The sequence below is a fragment of the Heterodontus francisci genome, chromosome 1, assembly GCF_036365525.1.
Source record: "Heterodontus francisci isolate sHetFra1 chromosome 1, sHetFra1.hap1, whole genome shotgun sequence".
In the NCBI taxonomy this organism is placed as follows: Eukaryota; Metazoa; Chordata; class Chondrichthyes; order Heterodontiformes; family Heterodontidae; genus Heterodontus; species Heterodontus francisci.
In genome coordinates this window covers 135,273,432-135,290,248 of record NC_090371.1, presented here as the reverse complement: position 1 = coordinate 135,290,248, position 16,817 = coordinate 135,273,432, and the positions used below count along the sequence as shown (strand labels likewise).

At 41.8% G+C, this 16,817-nt stretch overlaps 1 protein-coding gene across 7 annotated transcripts in view; it reads left to right on the top strand.

Annotated features, from left to right (window-relative positions):
* LOC137372378 (LIM and calponin homology domains-containing protein 1-like) overlaps positions 1 to 16,817 on the top strand; it is a 503,856-nt gene that overhangs the window by 319,564 nt on the left and 167,475 nt on the right. The window contains exons 10-12 of one of the 7 annotated variants that reach the window (XM_068036271.1): positions 4,518 to 4,829; positions 6,783 to 7,040; positions 11,707 to 12,093. The exons of the other annotated variants lie outside the window; for them this stretch is intronic. Coding sequence (XP_067892372.1) covers positions 4,518 to 4,829; positions 6,783 to 7,040; positions 11,707 to 12,093 — 957 coding nt within the window. The remainder of the gene's footprint in view (positions 1 to 4,517; positions 4,830 to 6,782; positions 7,041 to 11,706; positions 12,094 to 16,817) is intronic. 7 annotated transcript variants of the gene reach the window in all.

Below are 16,817 nucleotides of genomic sequence, written 5' to 3'. Positions count from 1 at the left end.
CTAGTGTTTAAACATGAGGGAAATTGTGATCAGAGAAAATATTTAAGTTTTCCGCAAGTAGATGTCATTCTAATGAAATTTGAAGGAAGTTAATTAAAGTGCTCTTAAAATTGAAATTCATTCTAAAGATTTTGTTTTGAATGGTGGTTTTAAATTAATGATTTTCAATTATTGATTTTGACATGGTATAATAGGAATAAGTGATGAGGCTGAGGAATGTGTCAATATAACCTCAGCATGCTGGCTGATGCTCATTTTGGCTCTGTCTTTTTGGCTATGTTACTGTATATACATGAAGCAATATTTTCTGCATTAATATAGCAAAATTTTTAGTTAATGACTAGTGTGCTGTGTTTGAATACTTTAATCCCAACAGATATGTACTGCAGATGTTGCTGTATATTTATCCATACAGCAAAGCTGGGTTACTCACCTTGGCATGACAGCACTATGCAACTAACAGTTTGATAGAAATGTTGAAAATTTTTGTTACTGTAGTGTTCGAGCCTTAACATAACCCTGTCACCAATTAATGAATACACTTAAATAGCATACTTTGGCTTGTCATGTCTAGGAGATGATGGGGATAATTTTACAAGTTCTCTCGGCACAGAACCTTACCAGCAAAATGCATATTGGAAACGTAAATGGATGGACTAAATTCCCAATATGTTTTCTCAGCAGACGAGGGTGGAGGTGCAAACTCATAAAATTGTCTTTGATATTGATAAATGTGTATTACAAAATAGAGTGATATATGGGGTGAAGCTGTGTCACATACAGGATTAGGAAGATAAATGTGTGTTAGTATTCAGGATAAGTTTCTGGCTTTATCATGCCCATGGGGAGCCTCACCTGGTGAGAGCATATATTGAGGTAGATATTCTGAGTCCAGACTAACGCTGAATAGCACGTGGCTAAATTGCATCATGTACCTACTGGCACACAAGGCTTCTCAGGATCACAAAGTCGTAAAATATCCCATAGAATAACATGTTACATAAAATTGAAATTATTTGATCCTTGAATTGTCAATACATACAGTTGTGTACTGATGGTCTTATTCAGTTTTTAAGAATTTTGTCACCAGCGCATATCAGCATCAGATGACAGACACTCAACAACTGGATCATGTGGTTTGAACTACAAAAGTACTGGATTTTACTTCACTTCTTGTTGCAAAGAATAGCAGACTCTGTTGAGATTATACAAAATGGCCAGATGATATCATGAACAAGAGGAGTAAAGCTTGAGCAGTTGTGCATACTGTTTGGACCCATGTTTAAACCACATTATTCTCTATAAAATTATTTAGGGATGGAAATTAAACATAACTGTTTTACAAGAAAGTAGCGGAGTTCCAGGTCTTATGTGCCATGAAATTAGATCACACTGTGCCCGTATTACAGGCTTAAAATAGACAGCTAAGCGTCCAAAATGGCGGGAAGTATATGCGTGTTTATTCTGCACCTGATGTGCCATATTAGATTCGGCTGATCTAATTAATATTTAAATCAGAGTCCTATGTTTGTTGTAGGACTGTTTCATGACCTCCAGTGCCTGACATTCTATTTGATAAACTCATCCAGCAAATCATGCCAGTGACAGTCAGCAAGGACCCTGCAGCAGTGTTATTTAAAGGGCTCATCCATTCCACATGTTGGTTTGTCCTCATAAGCTGCTGACTAACATCTAGACCTTTTGTTGGCTATTTTCTGAATTCTTCAAGTGAATACTGTCTTCTGGAAATAACTTTGTACTGGGGCTGGACTGTTTGTTCCTTGGAAACAGTTTTATTGCAGTCATGGCTGGTCTGGTGGGTTTACCTTTGGGGCTAGGGGATGAGGGGCAGCAGAAAAGAAGCCAAGGAACCTGTCAGTGCTGTCACAAGAGGCTCCATCACCATGGATAACACAGTCTTGCTCATGGAGCTGACCACTTGCCCCTTGTTGGACAGAATGGCTTCCATGCCATGTGCAAAGCCTTGATGCAGGTTGGAGCTAGACACTTCAGTGTTTTGAATCATGTACACAAGCTTGCTGGAAGGCTGCCCAGTGCACCTAGCATTTCCTGGTATTTGCTCCTCAACTTTCTTCTGTCACTTGGACCATTTGAGTCCTCTGCAAAAGAGCTAGTATATGATCTTACTGTCCAGTGAGCTGGCACCTCTGGCATTTTTTTATTCTTTTATGGGATGTGGGCATTGCTGGCTAGGCCAGCATTTATTGCCCTTGAGAAGGTGGTGGTGAGCCGCCTTCTTAAACCACTGCAGTCCATCTACTGCATGTACTCCCACAGTGCTGTTCAGAAGGGAGTTCCAGGTTTTTGATCCAGTGACAGTGAAGGAACTGTGATATAGTTCCAAGTCAGGATGGTATGTGGCTTGGAGGGGAACTTGCAGGTGGTGATGTTCCCACGCATCTGCTCCCCTTCTCCTTCTGGTGGTAGAGGTCAGGGGTTTGGAAGGTGCTGTAGAAAGAGGTTTGGTGAGTTGCTGCAGTGCATCTTGTATATAGTACACACTGCTGCCACTGTGCATCAGTGGTGGTGGGAGTGAATGTTTAAGTTGGTGGATAGGGTGCCGATCAAGCGGGCTGCTTTGTCCTTATCTCCTAGCTTTTGTACAGTTGTACCCATTGATTCACCACATGAAGAACCCTCATTTAGCTTACCCTCTAAAGTAGGCATGGTGCCAGTTCCTGAGCTAGTGCTTGTTACGGTCAGATCGAGTGATGCCACATCTTCAGGAAGGCTGGTCTGCTCTATTTGGAGTGGCCCATGGGTGAAAGGAACTGCAGTTTGTCATGCAGAGTGTGTAGGGTGTGATGGAAGTTGGCAAGGAAAAAGAGGATAAGGTGTGAAGAAAGCCTGGATCACATCTCCTCTGGTGTTGCCACTCACAATGGCCATGGCTCTCCTCCTGCCCATGATGGCCAGCATAACTTCCTCCACTCGGGAATGGGTGTACAGAGAGGCTCGACCACCTCTGATTACCACCTCCTGCCTCATATTCTGTGCATTCTTCTCCTAAAAGAAGGGAGTGTGTCAGTGACAGCCCTGTGTGTTGTTTTGAGAATGTGGCCCAAGGAAGTAGCATTATCTTTATGTGACAGACACCTGCTGCCCTCTCTCAGGATGATAAGTGGAATAGTGCAGATGCTGAATACAGGATGTGAAGTGTGGATTGCAGCATGGTGCGAGTAGAAGGCGCAGAATGTTTAGCATGAAGAAAAGAAGGGGAATTGTGGTGCAGTGATTGTAGGAAATTGAAGGGAAGTGCGTGAGGAGACTATTGTGAATAATGAGGTTGGAGGTGTGAGCAGAGAGTGGTATTCTTACCTTAACAACTCTGGGGAGGTCATTGACCTACTTTCAGCATTTCAACCATGTCCTGAGAGCTAAGCTCTCCTCACTGGCAGTGGAGATGTCACCTGGAGGGCTTTCTGTACCCTAAGGGGAACAGGATCTCTCTACTTCTGCCACCGCCCTGGCCAGAGCCTCGAAAACTGAATCTGTAAACCCCAGTACCTTGTCTGGAGCTTTTGCAGGCATCCTTCTGCTGTTTCCAGCCATGATGTACCTCCCCTTTAAGAGGTCCTGGATGCATTTAAGTGGCGCCAGAGACTTTTGATTTTCTGATCCCCAAAGAGGCATGCATCCAATAAGCAGCATGGGAAATGCTGGCTGCTCACCTGACTCATTATAATGAACTGCTCACATGAATTTCACATTGTGCTCATGTGAACAGGCACATGCAGCACTCACCCTGTCTTCCACCTGCTTGTTTTCAGGCAAGATCAAATTTCTAGGTCCAAATAACCACAGCTATGTCCCATGATTCAGACTATGGTGATATTGTACTACATGACTCACATTGTAGCGCATGAACCGTATTGACAGGGGGTTTATTTTGCTGTTAGCTGTAGGGAAATAAATTCACATATTTATTTAGTATATTTCTAAATGATTGACAATGACTGTTATTAATCGTTGCATCAACTATTACCAAGACTCTTATTTGTTTTAGCTGTGAGTAAGTGATGCAATAGGGTCCTAAGGAACTCAGAGTAAAATTTTCCAAGATTTTGTGCCATCAATGGACCTCATGTGCAGAAAACAGGTTAGCAGAAAATCCTGGGTGTTCAATTGAAATTAAGAGACAGAAAACCATGCGCGATATACCCTATTACTTCTAAATAGGGTTTTTTTCTAAACCCCTCACTTTGTGCAAGGCACTGTCACTGGTGTAGCATCTTGGAAAATCATCCTCTTAGTGCCAATGTGGAATAAAATGGTGTGTGCATGAAAGTGGAACTAAAGTTGCAAAGGACTATGTGTGGAAACAGGCATGAGGAAAAATACATCTTAGTACAAATTAAAAGAATACTGAAAGTTCTATTTTATTGTACTTGAGTAGTGAACAGCTAACAACACACATCCTCTCATTTACCGTGCTGAAAAATGCTTGTGTTTCTCTTGGATGACAAATATTCACAACTTTCGCCCCTTTACGGTAGACAAAAACAACAACACGAAAACTGTGGGCAAAACACTCCAGATATCATCCTCCGCAAGGAGAACACATTTTTGACAAGCTATCAGGACAATGACTCAGAGTCTGAGGAGGAGGATCAAAAAGTTCCAGATATCGAGAAAGATGACCTCGCTTTGAGGAAGGTTCAGATGCATCAGTCCAAGTCCAAAGTGGCAGTCAATCAGTTCTTACCTGGACCATGCACGAAAAAGGATCGGGAACGCTGGGAGAGTATTAAACAATCCGCGTATGAAGCTGCTGAAGCGTCACAAAGTAAAGAGCAGAAAATGGACAGGTGTGCATTATACTAGCTACATATTGATGTCTTTTGCACAATATAACTATCTTATTGCTCACTCTTTCTGCCTATAATCTACTTAACAACTTTTCTGCCGCAGCCTGCTGGCCAAATTGGAATGAGACCCGGCTGCCAAAATGGACCAAGCTTCCTGTTGAGACTATTGGGTGGTCAATGGGTGCGCTCTGCTGGCTGGCTGCCTGAAGTCCACATCAGTTAACATGTACCCCATAATTTCAGCAAATACAAGAGCAAGTTGTGTAGATATTTAGCAGAGAGCAGTTGAGGGTGTCTTGAGAGGGAGGGAGTAACATATGATCTTTTTTGAACTTTGTGACTGGCTAACTGGATCATAGTCATCTCTTACATTTACTTATTGGTCACCTTGTTAATGTTTATCCCTTCCTCTTTGTGTTTCCCTTTATCATGCTGTATTGGCGATAAAGACAGCATTATTTATTTTACTGATGCATTCTGTAGGTATTCTCAAACTATTTCCAGTTTCACCTTTTTTACGAATTTGCTCTTATTTTGTAATGTTTCAGCATTGAAGTATAATTTCAGAAAAACAATGAGGGGCCAATTTTGAACTATCGGCCAAAATGAGCATGAATTCAGCAGTGCAGTTATGACTGCCATCCAATGGATTGAATACTCAATTCACACTAATGGGCAGTTCATTGAACCAGTGGGAGGCAAATTCCAGTGGCTCCACGGGCGAGTCATGCTGGAGATCAGCAGAGGGAGAGGCTCACCATTGGGGGGGCCCACCCAGAATCCATCTGCAGTATTTTTGTGGGGCTAGGAGGAACATTATCCCCAAAATATTCTCGTTCATGGTTGGAGCGTCTCTACTCACAACCTGTTGCAAATGGGTAGAGTGTTTCCATTTAAAGGCCCACTTGAAAGTCACATCAGGCAGACTTTGGCCATACAAGGGGTAGCCATTGCTTCCCTGCTATTTTCAACTGCAGAACACTTTGTAAACAGGATGGTTGGCAGTTCTAATTTGTCCAATTGTTTTCCTACTTAAGTTTGGTTTGTACATTCAAAATATACTAAACAAACATGCAATGGTTTCCATCAATTTCTCCTTAGAGTCATAGTATGTTCCAAAGGTGCATATCCAATGGAGGAGAAATGCCACTATGGGAAGTTCATTTGAAATGATGCTTCTCTTCTGAGTGCAGGTCATTTAGCCCTTTTCCACCACTTTTGTAATTCATTTGCAATTTGCAATTTAAAACCTTAACATTGGCTTTGAAGTAAATTCAGATAGAATATCTTAATTCCATAATTATGCATAGCAGATTCTGGGAAATATATTTACTGCAGGTAAGTGTAGGCCATACATGTTTATAGTTTGTGTGTGAGTACCCAGCTTTTATACAAAAACCCTTCTCATGACTAGGAACAGAGGAACAGAAGTAGGCCATTCAGCCCCTTGAGCCCGTTCCATTTCATTAGATCGTGGCTATTCTGCACTTCAACTCCATTTACCTGCCATTGCTCTATATTCTTTGATACCCTTAGCCAACAAAGATTTATTGATTTCAGTCTTGTAACATTGACTCAGCTTTTTGGGAGTGAGTTTTCCAGGCTCTCACTGCCCTTTGTGTGGAAAATTGCTTCCTGATTTCACTCCTAAATAGCCAAGCTTTAATTATTAAGATTATGTCCCTTGCTCTGGATTTTCCCCAGCAGGATTATAAACCTATTATATAATTTAACATATTTTCCTGCTTCTATCCAACCTCATATGATTTCATTCTCAATAATGTGCATGGAAATATCTATGCTGCCACCTTTTCATCCTGTTCCCACTTTACCGTTCTAATCTATTGCAAACCAGCACATACCGCAAAGCTTCACTTCTTATCTATTTGTTTTCTCTCTTCTCATTTGATATTCTGTGCTTTTTCCTCCTTTGACCTGCATACAATTATTCAGCCAAAGTCATATTCAGGCGACAGGGAGCGAGGTGGTTGCCCCACAAAAAGCAAGTGTGCTCCTGAAGTCACAGCAGCAGAATGAGCTTGAAGTGGAAGAGCAGTTGAAAGCCCCTGATTTTGAGCGCGATGATCTGGCTCGGCGAAAGGCCCTGGGTGGCTTTACCAGTCGGCAAAAACCTCACACCTTCATTCATCCCTCTATCACATCAGCTGATATGGAAATATGGGAGAGGCTCAAGGTTTCCACTGACACCAGGTTGTTACCAACCTCCCCTTCTGTTGTTTCTAATGGAAAGCATCATAGAGAAAGCTGCTGTTTCATATTTTGCTGTTTTTTCATATATTTTTAGCTACTGAGTAATATATATTTTCTTAATCGGAACACAAATTTAAAATTGTGCTTGAAAAAGTAATAATTGCTTGTGCAAGAACCTCAGTTAATTATAGAAATACTTGTTTTTATTTTTAATGCGGCCAGATTATTATGCAATATTGATGGTAGTGTTCACATCAACTTCCTTCCAGCACATTATTCTTCCCCAAAAATACAAATGAAAACACTGCATAGCTCATTATCATACATCATACATTATATCATGTTGTTTTACCTTAAACATTTCTTAAAAGAGGACCAAGCCTGCATTTAAAAAAATAATTACCAGGAATTAAACCAAGTGACTAATGGACACTGTGTTGCCATGGATTAGTATATTGTCCCTTCATCCAGGGATGACTATTTCAATCCAGGCACATTGATGGCATGAAACCCTTTGCTTGTTTTAAGGATACTAAATGAATTAAATGTGGCCATTCTCAAACATATTCTTCGTATGTGTAGAGTTACAACACAAAACTGCCCATAACAGCACTGTTTGTCATTAAGCTGGCAGTGTTAAAGAGGCTGAAGCAGGTATCAAAAGTATCACCCTATTGTAATAGCCCTGATAAACTGTGGTTAAACCATACTGTTAGGGAAGAGAATGAGCAGCTTTGCTCTATATTAGTCTTACTAAACCTAACCTGGACAAAACGGAGGTAGCAAAGCATTCGATCTTACAGCACTCACAATAATGATGTTGAGTACAAAAAGAACTACCAAAATCTGCTTACCCAAGTATCACTTTTTTAAATTTTTTTTTAATCACTTTTAAAAGTCAATATTTAGGCTCATGTGTGCAGATGAAATCTGTAGTGATCACTGCCATTAAGTATCTTTCTCCTGTGATTGCATCCCATTCCATTCACTGAAGACATCAGATGCCCAGTGAGACGGGTCCAATGATGGCAAACAATACACTCCCTAGTCCTGAAATGAAAAGATTTTCAATACGAATAAAGTAAAACCAGTTTGGGCAATCAAATAATAAACTTAATTATAGGCAAATTCTCTTTTGTCTTTAAGCATGTGACTATCAATGTTCCTCTACCCAATCTGCTTCAAAAATAAGCACACCTATCTAGGCTGAGATTTTCTAGTAGAAAATTCCTGCCTTTTGTCAATGCAACTGAAAGGACACACAACTCATACTTGTATCTACTCTTTCACTGAATTAGCGAAGGCAGTCACTCACTGCTGGGATACAGTTCCTTATTTTCCTTCCATTGGCAGTGACATTTTTGCCTCTATTTCTGTCTGCCTCTGGACTTCATTGTGGACTGTCAGCAAAAATTTGTCCACAGTGACTAAATCATTGCACTTAATTGCAATGGTATTCTTGCAACATATGCAGACCAGAGAAGTTTTACATTAAAATACTATCAATTAAGTCAGCATACAGGTAGAAGAAGGTACAATTTCACAGCTAGTGAACATAAGAACAGCAGTAGGCCATTCAATCTCTCAAGCCTGTTATGCCACTCAGTTAGATCATGGCAGATCTGTATCTTAACTCCATCCCTCTGCCTTAGTTCCATAACCCTTAATACCTTTGCCTAACAAAAGTCTATCAATCTTACTTTTGAAATTTTTGATTGACCTAACCTCAACAATTTTTGGGGGGAGAGAGTTCCTGATTTCATTTGTGTGTAGAAGTGCTTTGTGACATCACCCCTTGAGATAAAGGCCAACACTTTATTAGCCTTTGAAATTAGTTTTTATACCTGTCCACTAGTCTTTATTCATTTCTATGTATGGACCTCTAAGTATCTCTGCCCAGCCAGAGTTCCCATCTTCTTGCCATTTAAAAAATACTCTGATCTATCTCTTAGGTCCAAAGTGGATAACCTTACACTTTCCCACATTGAACTTCATCTGCCACAGTTTTGCCCACTCACTCAACCTATCAATGTTGCTTTGCAACTTATTGCTCCCATCTTTATTGTGTAGCACAATTCTACCTAACTTAGTATCATCAGCAATCTTAAATATACAGCTCTCTATTCCTTCATACAAGTCAGTTAAAAAAAAATTGGGAAAAGCTACATACCCAGTACAGATCCCTGAGATCCCTGTCTCACTAATTTGATTGAGTTTTTTGAGGAAGTGACAAAGATGATTGATGAAGGAAGGGCAGTGGATGTTATCTATATGGACTTCAGTAAAGCCTTTGACAAGGTCCCTCATGGTCCCTCCCTGGTACAAAAGGTGAAGTCACACGGGATCAGAGGTAAGCTGGCAAGATGGATACAGAACTGGCTCAGTCATAGAAGACAGAGGGTATCAGTGGAAGAGTGCTTTTCTGAATGGAGGGCTGTGACTAGTGGTGTTCCGCAGGGATCAGTGCTGGGACCTTTGCTGTTTGTAGTATATATAAATGATTTGGAGGAAAATGTAGCTGGTCTGATTAGTAAGTTTGCGGACGACACAAAGGTTGGTGGAATTGCGGATAGTGTTGAGGATTGTCAGAGGATACAGCAGGATATAGATCGGTTGGAGACTTGGGCGGAGAAATGGCAGATGGAGTTTAATCCAGACAAATGTGAGGTAATGCATTTTGGAAGGTTTAATGCAGGTGGGAAGTATACAGTAAATGGCAGAACCCTTAGGAGTATTGACGGGCAGAGAGATCTGGGCGTACAGGTCACTGAAAGTGGCAACGCATGTGGATAAGGTAGTCAAGAAGGCATACGGCATGCTTGCCTTCATCAATCGGGGCATAGAGTATAAAAATTGGCAAGTCATGCTGCAGCTGTACAGAACCTTAGTTAGGCCACACTTAGAATATTGCGTGCAATTCTGGTCGCCACACTACCAGAAGGACGTGGAGGCTTTGGAGAGGGTACAGAAGAGGTTTACCAGGATGTTGCCTGGTCTGGAGAGCATTAGCTATGAGGAGAGGTTGGATAAACTCGGATTGTTTTCACTGGAACGACGGAGGTGGAGGGACGACATGATAGAGGTTTACAAAGTTATGAGCGGCATGGACAGAGTGGATAGTCAGAAGCTTTTTCTCAAGGTGGAAGAGTCAGTTACTAGGGGACATAGGTTTAAGGTGAGAGGGGCAAAGTTTAGAGGGGATGTGCGAGGCAAGTTCTTTACACAGAGGGTGGTGAGTGCCTGGAACTTGCTGCCGGGGGAGATAAAGAACAAAGAACAAAGAAAATTACAGCACAGGAACAGGCCCTTTGGCCCTCCAAGCCTACGCCGATCCAGATCCTCTATCTAAACCTGTCGCCTATTTTCTAAGGGTCTGTATCTCTTTACTTCCTGCCCATTCATGTATCTGTCTAGATACATCTTAAAAGACGCTATCATGCCCGCGTCTACCACCTCCGCTGGCAACGCGTTCCAGGCACCCACCACCCTCTGCGTAAAGAACTTTCCACGCATATCCCCCCTAAACTTTTCCCCTTTCACTTTGAACTCGTGTCCCCTAGTAATTGAATCCCCCACTCTAGGGAAAAAGCTTCTTGCTATCCACCCTGTCTATACCTCTCATGATTTTGTACACCTCAATCAGGTCCCCCCTCAACCTCCGTCTTTCTAATGAAAATAATCCTAATCTACTCAACCTCTTCATAGCTAGCGCCCTCCATACCCGGCAACATCCTGGTGAACCTCCTCTGCACCCTCTCCAAAGCATCCACATCCTTTTGGTAATGTGGCGACCAGAACTGCACGCAGTATTCCAAATGTGGCCGAACCAAAGTCCTATACAACTGTAACATGACCTGCCAACTCTTGTACTCAATGCCCCGTCCGATGAAGGAAAGCATGCCGTATGCCTTCTTGACCACTCTATTGACCTGCGTTGCCACCTTCAGGGAACAATGGACCTGAACACCCAAATCTCTCTGTACATCCAAATCTCTCTGTACATCAATTTTCCCCAGGACTTTTCCATTTACTGTATAGTTCACTCTTGAATTGGATCTTCCAAAATGCATCACCTCGCATTTGCCCTGATTGAACGCCATCTGCCATTTCTCTGCCCAACTCTCCAATCTATCTGGTGATGGTGGAAGCAGGTACGATAACGACGTTTAAGAGGCATCTTGACAAATACATAAATAGGATGGGAATAGAGGGATATGGTCCCCGGAAGTGCAGAAGGTTTTAGTTTAGGCAGGCATCAAGATCGGCGCAGGCTTGGAGGGCCGAACGGCCTGTTCCTGTGCTGTACTGTTCTTTGTTCTTTGTTATCACTAGACATATTCTGCCAATTTGAGTACATAGCCATTATCCCTACTCTCTGTCCCCTACCTCCTAATCAATTCCCTATCCAAGCCAATAGGTTGCCTCCAATTCCATGTGCTTTTATCATTATTAACAAATGAAAAATTCATATAATAAACTGGATGTTCTTGCAATACAGCTGCCCTGTTCAGAAGGCTGGATAGATGATTCTGTTTGGTAGTAAATTATTATTATTTTTCAATAGGGTGACTTTCTCTTTTCACCAACACTAACTATGAAATTAATGATCTCTATGCTGTCTGCTTCTAATCTTTATTTTTCTCCATTCTCCACCAACTTCTTCTAGTGAGGAGACTTCCAAGCCAATTAGAAATTGTTCTGAAGTGAAGCCAATGTTTGAAATTGATGTAGAAAAAGCAGCTCAAGATGACCTTGCCTTTCGTAAGGCAAGAAGCAGTAAAAGTGCTTCAGGCAGCTGCCAGCGCTTTGTGCACTTTGGCTCAGTGACGGAGATAGATCAGCAACGATGGGAGAAGTTAAGCATCGCTGGGACTGGCCCAGACAGTGAGTCAGAGGAAGAGGCAGATAGTTGCACTATCAAAGCCTACACCTGCCATCTCTTACCTTCAGTGGCTTCAGCAGTTATCCTCAACTCACAAGACAGTATAATGGGAGGTGAATCCCAAGTCGTTGCTGGCAGCGAGGTCAGTCTTGCCTCTCAAAATGAGCTCAGGTACATTTTGCCACCTCTCCAGCTAGTCTGGATCAAGAGTGTGGTTCAACATTTTCAATTGCATGCGGTGTGATTGGAACTCCTAATAAAGCATGTTTGCAATGTAAGACTGAAGTCTCCCATCTTGTGCAATTGTTCCCTTGCTTTATGAATAGCTGTGTTTTATTGAGACTTCACCCTTCTGTAATATAGATAGTTTGATGTATGATTTTAATAATAACATAGACATGAAAATGGACTATGCAGTAACCTAGACATTGTTCACTGCTCATTTATGCTGCCAGAGGATTCAGTTGTCAGCATTAACCAATTTACTGGTGTTTACAGAAATGCATGTGTTTCTTTAACAGCTAGTTATGTTTCTTTTATTGATGAGCTGTAAATATTTCTTTTTATGGTATGATTGGGATACATTTTGTTCACTTTAATATTAGACAAATGGTAATTTTAGAAAATGCATTGCTGTATAATGAGAAATATTGGCACAGGATTATAAGTTCCTCTGGTTTGTTTTGATACCATTTGGAACTTTTGGATCATCAGATCTCTGCTGCTTATGGATAGTGAAAAATTTCCTCCTTTAAATATACTTATCTATATTTATCTATAAAAATGACATGTAATGCAGTTGATTAACAAGCTTCCAGAAAATTAGGTGCAAGGTCCAATCTCCCCCTTCACGACATTCTTCCAAGAAAATGGATTTGAGACATTGGAAGGAATTTTAACCTGCCAATGTGGGTGGGTTCCTGTGCGGGTGGCAGGTTAAAACAGCTGAAACCTCCGGCGTGTTGAAAAGCTGACAGGAACCCGCCGTCATCTGCCTTTAACTCTGAGCATGTTTTACAGTGCACGGGAAAGCCCCATTAAATGGGCATTAGCTGTTCTTTTAACCCAAGATTCTGAATTTAACTGTGTGCGCACGGGTTTCCTGAGCTTCCTGAAACTCGCCAGGGACAATGAGGCGAGAGGACAGAGGGATTTGATGGGACTGAGCAATTGATACTCTTTATTTACAGAGATCTGACACCCGCTTCCTTGCCGAAGTGAAAGGCTTTTTACTCACAGGGCTTGTTCTGAGAGTGTGCTTTCACTGCTTTAGAGGTGATTTCCAATACTTTGGAGGTCACTTCTACTCCTAGACCTGGTATTGTGCAACGACATAGGATTAATTAATGACCTCATAGTGAAAGCACCCCTAGGCAGCAGCGATCATAATACGATCGAATTTGATATTCAGTTTGAGGGAGAGAAGAGTGGGTCTAAGACTAGTATTTTAACTTAAATAAGGGCAATTATGAGGCCATGAAAGCAAAGCTAGCAAAAGTGAACTGGCAAAGTAGGCCAAGGGATAGGTCAATAGAGATGCAAAGGCAAACATTTAAGGGGATATTTCAGAATGCACAGATTAGATCCATTCCAACGAGAAAGAAAAATTCCAAGGGGACGGACCCACCATCCGTGGTTAACTAAAAAAGTTAAATATATTATCAAACTTATAGGAAAAGCATATAATTGTGCAAAGATGGGTGGTAGGTCAGAAGATTGGATAGAATATAAAAAGCAGCAAAGAACCACTAAAAGATTAATAAGGAGGGAAAAATTAGAGTACGAGAGAAAGCTGGCGAGAAATACAAAGACAGATATTAAGAATTTCTATAGATATTTTAAAAAGAAAACACTTAACAAAGGGAGCGTTGGTCCTATAGGAAGTGAGTCTGGGGAATTAATAAGGGAAAACAAGGAGATGGCATATGAATTGAACAGGTATTTTGCATCAATCTTTACCATAGAGGATATAAGTAACATCCTAGAAATAGCTGTAAATCAGGAAATGGAAGGGATTGAGGAACTCAAGAAAATTACCATCATCAGGGAAGTGATACTGAGCAAATTGTTGGAGCTGCGGGCTGACAAGTCCCCGGGTCCTGATAGACTTCATCCTAGGGTCTTAAAAGAAGTGGTTAGTGAGATAATTGATGCGTTGGTTTTGATTTTCCATAATCCCCTAGATTTGGGGAAAGTTCCATTAGATTGGAAAATAGCAAATGTAACTGCTTTATTCAAAAAGGGAGGGAGACAGAAAGCAGGAAACTACAGGCCAGTTAGCTTAACATCTGTCATAGGGAAAATGGTAGAAGCTATTATTAAAGACGTTATAGCAGAGCACTTTGAAAAATTCAAGGTAATCAGGCAGAGTCAACATGGTTTTGTGAAAGGGAAATCATGTTTAAATTGAGTTCTTTGAAGAAATAACATGTGCTGTGGATAAAGGGGAACTGGTGGATGTACTGTACTTAGATTTCCAGAAGGCATTTGATAAGGTGCCACATCAAAGGTTATTGCGGAAAATAAAAGCTCATGGTGCAGGGGGTAACATATTGGCATGGATAGAGGATTGGCTAGCTAACAGGAAACAGAGTAGGTATAAATGGGCCATTTTCTGGTTGACATGATGTAACGAGTGGTGTGCCACAGAGATCAGTGCTGGGGCCTAAACTTTTACAATTTATATACATGTTTTAGATGAAGGGACCAAAGGTCTGGTTGCTAAATTTGCTGATGATGCAAAGATAGGTAGGAAAGTAAGTTGTGAAGAGGACATAAAGAGGTTACAAAGGGATATAGATAGGTTATGTGAGTGGGCAAAGATCTGCAAATGGAGTGTAATGTGGGACAATATGGAATTGTCCATTTTGGCAGGAAGAATAAAAAAGAAGCATATTATCTAAATGGTGAGAGATGTCAGGGCTCTGAGATGCAGAGGGATCTGGGTGTCCTAGTGCATGAATCGCAAAAGGTTAGTATGCAGGTACAGCAAGCAATTAGGAAAGCTAATAGAATATTATCATTTATTGTGAGGGGAATTGTATACAAAAGTAGGGAGGTTATGCTTCAGTTATACAGGGCATTGGTGAGACCACATCTGGAGTACTGTGTACAGTATTGGTCTCCTTATTTAAGGAAGGATGTAAATGCGTTGGAAGCAGTTCAACAAAGGTTTACTGAACTAATACCTGGAATGGGAGGGTTGTCTTAAGAGGAAAGGTTGGACAGGCTAGGCTTGTATCCGTTGGAGTTTAGAAGAGTAAGAGGCGACTAGATTGAAATGCGTAAGATCCTGAGGGGTCTTGACAGGGTGGATGTGGAAAGAATGTTCCTCTTGTGGGAGAATCTCGAATGAGGGGTCACTATTTAAAAATAAAGGGTCACCCATTTAAGACAGAGATGAGGAGAATTTATTTCTCAGAGTCGTGAAACTTTGGAACTGTCTTCCTCAAAAGGCTTGGAAGGACTTTGAATATTTTTAAGGCAGAGTTAGATAGATTCTTGATAAGCAAGGGGTGAAAGGTTATTGGGGGTAGGCGGGAATGTGGAGCTGAGATTACAATCGGATCAGCCATGATCTTATTGAATGGCGGAGCAGGCTCGAGGGGCCAAGTGGCCTATTCCTACTCCTAATTCGTTGTTTGTTTGTTTGTATGTACTACTTTGGCTACACTTCAGAGCTGTCAACCTTCCGATCAGCATGGGGGCTGCTCAGATGAGGAACAAGTAGGACAAGAGCAGCATCAGCAGGAGCAGCAGCTGCCTTCTGCTCAGCCATCTGCCGCTCCACAGGACACAGGGGATGAAAACAGAGCTCAAGCTCACAGAAGACGATACCCCCAACATAGAGTATACAGGCACAGGATAAGCTTCCTGGACAAGACAGAGCACCAGTGCCTCAGGAGCCTCAGACTTTCCCATTAGGTTGTCACTGACATTAGCAACCCCTGGACAAAGACCTCCTTCCAAGTGAACCTGGCGGGTATGCACTGCCAGTGATGGTCAAGGTCACCTCAGCCCTAATTTACTTGCCTCTGCCTCCTTCAAAGGATTTGTTGGTGATATTTGTCGAATCTCGCAATCTGTTGCCCACATGTACATCTCCCATGTTTGCCAGTTATATCCACTTCACTACTGATGAGTCCAGTCAGAATGAATTTGAATTTCCTGCTCTGGCTGGATTCCCACTGATCCAGGGAGTCATCGACTACACAAATGTGGCAAGCAAGGTACACCAGATTATCCAGGATTCTTCATCAATTGAAAAGGATTCCTCTCCATCAGTGAGCAGCTAGCCTGCAACTCCCGAAAGATCATCATGCATGTTTGTGCAAGTTACCCAGGGAGATGCTATGATTGTTCAGAAGGAGGAGGAGCCTCATATGGCAAAGGTACCTTTAGCCATACACATTGCTGCCAGGGATGCCTGGGATGGTCTGATTCTGGTACACCATCTGGCTGTCACATAATCAACAATTCATCCCTCTTATAGACACCCATTGCTTTTCTATAACCCTTGTCATCACCTTTCTTCACAAGGCAGATGACCACTTGGCAGGAGGCAGGCAAAAATGGGCAAGGTGGGACGATGGAGTGATGAAATAAATTTTATGACTTATGAGCATGAAGCAGAAATGTGACAATGTAACACTATTTTAAACAATACCCTTGTGCAACTGCAAATCCTTTCTCTTCCTTTCATTACTACTGCAATGCAGTGCAGTTCCTGTGGTTTTAGCACAGCTAGTGATAGACTGCTCATATCCCTTCTCTGACTGCTCAGATGCTCTTGGCCGGTTGTCCGCTGGGTTTGGAGTCCATGAGGGCTCTGCTAAAACCTGCCCCACCTGCACCAGTACAGGGGTAGACTTGGCATTGGGACAGAAGGCTGCATG